At 32.0% G+C, this 8,479-nt stretch overlaps 1 protein-coding gene across 3 annotated transcripts in view; it reads right to left on the reverse strand.

Annotated features, from left to right (window-relative positions):
- Positions 1–8,279, reverse strand: part of LOC117106676 — a 24,514-nt gene extending 16,235 nt beyond the window's left edge. For 2 of the 3 annotated variants that reach the window (XM_033248078.1, XM_033248077.1), the window contains exons 1-2: positions 8,066–8,279; positions 3,193–3,283 (exon numbers count right to left, since the gene is read on the reverse strand). In XM_033248078.1, the coding sequence (XP_033103969.1) occupies positions 3,193–3,283; positions 8,066–8,232 (258 nt within the window). In that variant the 5' untranslated portion in view covers positions 8,233–8,279. Of the gene's footprint in view, positions 1–3,192; positions 3,284–3,898; positions 4,023–8,065 lie in introns of those variants that run through there. The other variant, XM_033248079.1, reaches the window with a different exon arrangement.
- Between the last annotated feature and the right edge of the window lie 200 nt (positions 8,280–8,479).

Raw genomic sequence — 8,479 nt, forward strand, 5'->3', positions numbered from 1 at the left:
TTTGCAGAAATAAATACCATTTTATACACATGCGCAGATCGATTCGCCAGCAGCGAGTCATCGCCAGCAGCAGCGAGCCATCGCCAGCAGAGAGATGTCACTGCAGCAAAACACTATTGTACCAACGCGGTTCTAATAATATATAGACAATGGGTCGTGCTCATATCATTTGTTATATTTTTATTATTCATTATTTTCACTTGACTCGCATAAATAATTTTGTTCGAAGAACATTTTATGCAGTTGTACTTCGCAGCACTTCACTTGCAATTTGCAATTTCTAGTAATATAGTATATATATAGTTAAAGCTTAGTAAGCTATAATTAGGCCTGAGTTGTCCTGGATATTAAGTAGATCCCTGATAAAAGATCATGAGAAATTTGTTGGCGTTTCATTTTGACTATAATGGTAATGTGATGATGATGAATTTTACTATATAAAAGTGTCATTTCTGGCCATCTCAAAAGGTACTATTTTCTCAAATATTCTAACCTCAGCCCCGTTTTTGAAGTAGCCCTATGTAAAGTACATACTCAAAGACAATGTTTTTAAGCTTTTTTATCTATGTTTGTTTCTATGGTATATCACACACACATTAATAAGATCTCTATGGTTATCAAAAATCCCTGATAAAAGATCATGAGAATTTTTTTCTGGCGCTTCATTTTGACTAATGGTGATGTGATGATGATGAATTTTACTAAAAGTGTCATTTCTGGCCATCTAGAGGTACTATTTTCTCACCTCAGCTCCAACCACTGTGGGGTTGAGGTGGGTGTCGACTCACAAAATGCCCTCCCCCTCCACCTTTCAAAACAGATCTGTGCCCTTCCCTGGGTATGACATTAAACTCCATCGAGTCGGCTCCTGATGTATGTCTTAATGACTGCTGTTTGTTTTTAGGATATGATCTGGTTTTTCATGTCCATTTTTCGTGATTATGACTATTCTGGATAAAGAATGTTTTGAGCAAAGGGCTTAAGTTGCAACCTTGTTTGACGCCTACCGTTGTCTCAAACGATTCGGTGGTTTTACTGTTACATTTAACGGGAAACAACATAACAGATGATATTAATAAGTAGTGCTAACAACCTACCCGAGACACCAAGCTTACTTAATTTATATAACAATACGTTACGCCATATATAGTGTCGAATGCTGCTGATCGACAAAACAAACAAGAAGATATGATTTGCAGCACCTACTTGTCAATAAAGTTTTTGAGAACTAAAATAATTATGATCACTAGAATTGCGAGGCTTGTTTGAATCTGGAAAAAAAGTTAAACACAAAATAAGGTAAAAACGGTTACTTAAACAAGTACTGATTGCGATACCACGGTAATTGTTAGGCATTTCCTTATCACCTTTTTTTATGGATTGTAGTTAATGTACTAGTGCGCCATTCATACGGAAATGGCCCACTATGAAGAATCAAATTAAATATAAGTACTGAGAATGGCGCAATCGTAACTGTGCATGCTTTTAACATCTCGTTACGGATTCCATCTAGCACAAGCGACTTGCCGTTTTTAAGGCTAGATATGCCAATAATGACTTCATCAATGGTGAATGAGGATTCTAAAATTAAATCTGGACAGTTATTGTTAAGTTTAATGAAGTTAAAGGAATTTATTATAGATTCAAAGTGTGGATATGTTTTTTAAATTTATTCATTAAATTTGAAAAATGAGCTAGCCATACTTTTTGGCTTATTTTGTTTTTTTACACTTTGTTCTCAACTCATCGTAGATATTCCAAAAGCCTTTGGGTTTCTGTCTTTCAAATTATCAAATTTATCAGTGTTTTACGGAAGCATGATTTTTTTTGTGATTAAATAATTTAAAATATATTTTACGAAGATTCCAAGTCTCCTTGCAGATGAGACGACAGATAAAGAGCTTTAGAGTCTTGGTCATACCATTTTTTGAGGTTTTCATTAAAAAAAAAAAAAAAGTATTTCTATGGTTCCGAACAATACCTGCACGTCTACTCAAATACTCAAATTAAAAATGTGTGCAAAATATTAGTTGATCGTTGTTAAATAGTCACACGATATGTTTTGACATTGTCTAATAATTAGTCTTTTCAATCTTAAAAATTATCTCTATACGACACCACCCACCCCCGGTCACTTTGTGAGTGAAAATACTTTACTGACATGCAAGGGGCACCAACATGTTTTTCCCTGGGCCTCCGCGCAACTGGACGTCAAACTGCTGAGTAACATGTAACAAGTAGCATTAGTTACCATTCTTAAATATTTCTATAATCAATGATGTTCTGGTTCTGATTCTGGTGGGAAAAGCCGAACTCCCAAGGACTCCAAAAGTGTAGGAGTAAAACAGGAGGGGTATAAGTAGTGTCGTATGACAGGCAAGGTCCACCACAGCGCAGCGTCAGTCACAAGCAGGTCGACCTAACTGCTTTTTGGCCACTTTGGACCTGATAGAGGAGGAGACTCAAAATCACACGAGCATTGGCTTTGCGAAAGTTCAACATCAGAGCGTTTAGAGGTAGAGTAAGCAAAAAAATTACACCTCAAAGAAAAGAGGCGAGAAAATTAGGATGGTAAAGTAATACCGTACGTTAAAATATAATAATTAAGGAAAAATTTTTCGAAAGATTGTGTATTTTGCAGTAAAAGTGCGTATCCGGATCCGCGCAAGTGATTTTACAAAAAATCGACACGTGGTTAGGGTCCTGGAACTATATTATTTAATACAGTATTTTTTAAAGAATTGCCACTTAAATATTGCTACAATTAAACAATTGTTTATGGTTTCAGAAATGGATTTAATGTAGCAGAAAATTGCCAGTTACTAAGACAAGATACAAACCGCGAAATCTGTGGTGTATATAATAATAATAATAATAATTATTATTATTATTATTAATAATAATAATAATAATGATAAAATGATGATGATGATAATAATAATAATAATATTTTTTCACGTATAATATAATTTTTGTTTCTTTCTTTTTTTTTTTTTTTGTTTCCTTCCAGTATTTTATTCTTAATTTTTCCCGATAACGTTCAATTTCAGTTTCCAATTGTTATATGCCTTTAGTTTAACTCAATTGTGACATGGCAGGCACTGAACTTGACAAAAATTGTGTTGATTGTTACTTGTTGTGATCATCATAGAACAAAAGCTAACAACGAATAATTTGGAATACATAACTTACATATTCCTCATTTACGAGTAGAGGTTGGCGTCTAATAATGCGTCTTACTTCTTCCCATTGCTCACCCCACACTGCGTCGCGTAGGTCTTTACTGTAATATTTAAATGAAGCAGAGTTACAACTTGCCTAAAGCTCTTACAAGGCTATATATCAATTTAAATCAATGAAGTGATGAAATGTATGTACATATTAAATATCTATGCATTTCTTTAATGTTGATTATGTCATTCATTTTGATTAAATATAATATAATATACATATATATATATATATATATGTATGTATGTATATAATATATATACATATATATATATATATGTATGATATGTATGTATGTATATAATATATTAATATATATATATATATATTAATATATATATATATATTAATAAAGCTCGGGAACAAGTTATAAATTTGCAAAACTTTAATAAGGAAGATGCCACAAAAAATCTGCAAAACTTAAATAAGGAAGATGGCACAAAGGTCTGTCATAGGCCCTCATCAGGTGTAAAGCATATAAATGCATTAATGTTGCGCCTTTCATTTCGGTTATAAAGCGCACCTTTTCAAAGCAATTCATATTTAAGGTAATTATTATTATTGTTATTGTTAAAAATATCAAAATAGACTTCTAGCAGTACTGTATGCGCATACAAGCACACTTAATAACAATAATAAAAGAAACAATATAGCTGTTAACACTTACGCTGTGTATGCTGGTGACGCCATTTTCTTCTATTCAGGTTGCGGTTAATGTATTATAATTTTTAATATGTAACTGATGCTTCCAGAATAATAAGTGTCAGGTCTGCTCTGACTTCCATAGTAATATAATTACAAAAGTCAAGTATTAACGACTCTGATTGGTCAACTTGTTCTGGCTTACACAGCAATGTATTAGGAAGTAAAGTATTAGCGGTTCTGATTGGTTTACGGATCAATTATTGTATTAAGTAAAGAATTATCTGTTCTGATTGCTCAACTTATTCTGGTTTACACAGCAATGTATTAAATGGTAGTATTAACGGTTCTGATTGGTCAATGATGTTCTTATTGGTTGAACTATTCATGTTAGAGTTTTGATGAAATATTAAAGAGGAAATTATTAAATTTGTTTAAATTGACAGGTTTGACTGATTACATCCATGGAAACACAAGACGTTATCATCAGAGAAAACCGTTATTTATTTAAATAATAGGAGTGCACATAGGCTTCGAATTCAACTACACCTTTATAGCTATACAGCCTATGTTTGTTAAACCTTGAGAAAATAAAATCTAGAACTACTTTCATAATAAAATCCACTAAGAGTGTTATGACGCCTTTTATTATAACGATGGTATGAACAATAAGCATTTATCAGAAAGAAATCAAGATTTTCTATTGAGATAGGATGGAGATGGCAGGCATAATAAAAACATGCAAATCGTTTCATATTTGATACACATTTTCGATGTCTTCATGGCTGTGGGTGCAGGAACATACTTATTTATGAGCAGTCCTTACGTGTAGCATTTATTATAGGCACTTAACATCACATTACTGCATACAAAACAAATGTATTTTACAGATAAAATTATTTATTACACTCAATTTATATACAATACATACACACAAAATACATAGATTTGCCAAGGTAAATTAAATGGGTCTGCAAATATCCAAAAGTTACAAAACCCAACACAAAGCATTCCAATGTGCAAACTTGTATTGATTCACTAAGTCTATAAACAATAACCAAATGTTTGTCATGCAAACATTAAAAAAATGTAATACAATAAACAGTAAATAATATATGCAATGTTTAAAACCAGAATATAAAACTTAATTTAAAAAAAATAATTAAAATGCATTAACAAAACAGTATGCATCGGAGTAAGCTGGTAGAAAAGTAGCCTGTTTTTATTATAATAGCATAAAGTCTTCATTCATATTTGTGAAAAAAGCCCTGATTTTTAAAATCGCAAAGTACATTTTGAAAACTTGTATCGAATCATGTGCAGAACCTATTGTTTTTAACATGATTTAAAAATGGAATGCTGACATTCCGTGTTTCTTATCGATGACTTCTCAAAGCTCAAACACCAGAAGACGTTTTAAAATCGGTGTGGCACAAGAAGAAGGCCCTAGTCATCAAGGGAGAAAGCAACTGAGATCTAAAGAAAATGCTAAACAACTACTATAAAAAAAAAACCACAAGATTTGTAAGTCCCTATGGCTATCTTCCCCCAGAATTTTTCCCCTGTATGATCGTTTCTCGGATTACTAATTCGAAATTTCGGATTACTAATTCGAAATTTCGGATTAGTGTAATCTGAATTTTGTTTTGAAAATGTGTGCCACACAAACACAGGTGTTGTTCTACAAACACACGTTTGCGTATGTTTTTAAACTGTTGTTCTTATAATGGTAGTTGTTTAAATTATGGTAAAAATTGACTTTTTGTAACAGTTTTTTTGCCGCTATGCTTCAGAAGGTAATGCGTTGACATTGAGTATCTGTAACGCATTGATGTCTGCAGAAACATGACATTTTAAATGTTCCTACTACACTTACTACGCATGTTATATTTTATCGAGAGACTGTTATTTTCAAATATTCAAGGCACACCACATAACGACTAATGAACTTAAAAAAATTGTAAATAATAAAAAGGAAAAATTTATAGTATTCGTTGTTCAAATTACTACTTTATTATGTTATAAATAATATAAAAAAATGTACTAATTATTATTGTTATCATTATCACATAATTATTATTATATTGTAATGTAATAGGTCTTATCTATTTAAATTATGTATATTAAAAATATGAAAAATTCAAAAAAATATACAGCTCTTTCAACTAAGATTGAAATAAATGTGGGTGTGACTCCCACGGAAGAGAAAAATTGTCAGTTCCGATTTCATTCTGTGAGTTATGAGTTGTGTTGTTTATTATTTTTTTTAAATAATATATTTAAGTGTACAACAATTGGGTAAAGGAGATTGCATTAATGTAAAATATATTATAAATAAATAGATTCAGGATGACCAATTTATCAGAAGTTAAGAATTAGATTCCATTAGGATTCAAGTAAAATATAAATAAACAGATTCAAAATTCAAAAATATATTTATTTATAATACATTTTTATAACACATTTCTTCAAATATCTACTCACTTTGGGACTGCTCATTTTATTGTCATTGTATGCAGGTAAAGTTGTTGATTACTTCCTGAACCATGTAGCCTAACAGCATAGTACTCTATTTATAGTTTATTGACATATACAGTACATATATCAGCCCTGTACTACATAAAACCATTACTGTTACTTTATCAAGATACGCCCTTAGTGTTTATGCTAATTAATATGTCAAACTATGCATGATATCACAATAAAGAAGATGGCAGGAACGATTAAAAATTTCAAGAAGAAATATTTATATATATTTCATTTCCCGAAAGACGTCAACTCTTGTTTTCTGACACTTGCAGGGGCGGATCCAGAAATGTCCAAAAGAGGGGAGGGGGGGAGGGCGCCGAAAGTTGGGCCGATTGAGACAACACTGTAGTAGGGGGTCCGGGGCATGCCCCCTCGAAATTTTTGCAGGTTCAGTATTATTTTCTTATTTAATCGTCTTTTAATTTACATTAAAGTTAGAAAGAGTAATTGAAGTTTTGAGGTCATCACTTAGTTCATTCCATAATTTGCACCTCTGTAGGAAAGACAACGTTTTTTTTATAATCTGTTCTAGGTTTAGGAAGTATTAGTTGGTTTTTAGATCGGGTGTTATAAGAACTTTCTTAAATATTGAATCTACAATATAGGTAAGCTGGTGCCAAATTATTGATAATTTTGAACATAGTGATGGCTTCACTTTGAAACAGACGCTTATCAAGATTATCTATAGCAAAGACTGTGCAAGGTCTCTTCTGTTTTTCGTATAACTTTGGCAGCTCTGTTTTGCATAGTCTTTTACTTTGGGATTGGTTTGAGCGACAAACACAAGGCTCTCTGGGAAAGTATTCCATAACGTTGCAGCAGCGTTTTAACCTCTCTTTGGTTAAAAGTAAAATTTTCATTTTTGGGCGTTTTAAATTGATTTTGTGGGTAATAGTATCTTTTAATGGATTTTGCCAAAAGAATCAGGTGGTTGGCTCCCACTATCCCTCAAGCGTATAAAACGATCGACAAGATCTCCACAGTTCAGCTAACACACAGTGGCTACCACCAGTTTAGCTGACTGGGCTATAGCACTGGGCCACCTTTAAATTTTATTACTTACTAAAGTGCACATAATCAATTTACTCATAAAACTATTTTCCCAGCACGTTATTGCTACTTTATTACGACAAAAATGATTTGGAGCATAATAAAGTCAGGTGCTTATACAATCAACGGAAATTTTAAAGTGTAAAAGATGACAAGGCTGTCTATTGTGCCTGAATTGATCACTAGAATTTGCAGTTCTTAACATCCTTTTCTTTCTTTTGCAAATATGGCACACTGTCACTCCATCTTTATGGTAACTTTTAAACTACCAGTTTCTTCCATGAATCTTATCATCTTATCATTAAATAGATAGGAGTGGATATGGCAGCTGTATAATGTATTTTCTGAGGGGAGGGAGATAAACTGGCGCTTGAGCTGGTAGATGTGAGCAGGGGTGGTTTGTGAGGGGTTATCTATTAAAACAGAAAAAAAAAATTAAAAGCAAAAAAAAAGTAAAATAATAAATAAACAATTAAAAAGTTAAAAAAAAATGTTTTTGTTTAAAAAAAGTAACATATACTAAACAATTATAATAGTAAATACTTATAATAAATATGAAAATATTAACTAAATAAATATAATAAATACTAAAAATAAAAAAGTATCAACTTACTGATATACAGGTCTTGCGATGTGATCCAGAAATTTAAGTTGCAATTCAGAAATAAATGCCTTCTCTTTGTCGTACATCTCCAGTGGAGGGATGCCAATCGCCTTCTCCAGGTCACCTTGCGTGAAGAACTCCTGGTAGGTTAGTTCCTGTGAGAAAAACACAAACATGTGACAAATTTGTGTGAAATGTGCCCAAATATAAGCATTTCATTCATTTGTCACATACAATTTGAATGCGGAAAGAAAATTTACAAAATTTGAAAAAAACAAAAAAAAACAAAACAAAACAAAAACAAAAAAAATGATCAGGGAGGTGCCAGATACACTTCATTACACAATACTGTAGGTACGGCTAGAAACAAATAGTTGCATATAATATAAATCAAGATAGCCGTTAACACTGTTAAATTATATA

The sequence above is a fragment of the Anneissia japonica genome, unplaced genomic scaffold, assembly GCF_011630105.1.
Source record: "Anneissia japonica isolate Jap-2015-1 unplaced genomic scaffold, ASM1163010v1 scaffold111_len187536_cov110, whole genome shotgun sequence".
Taxonomy (NCBI): Eukaryota; Metazoa; Echinodermata; class Crinoidea; order Comatulida; family Comatulidae; genus Anneissia; species Anneissia japonica.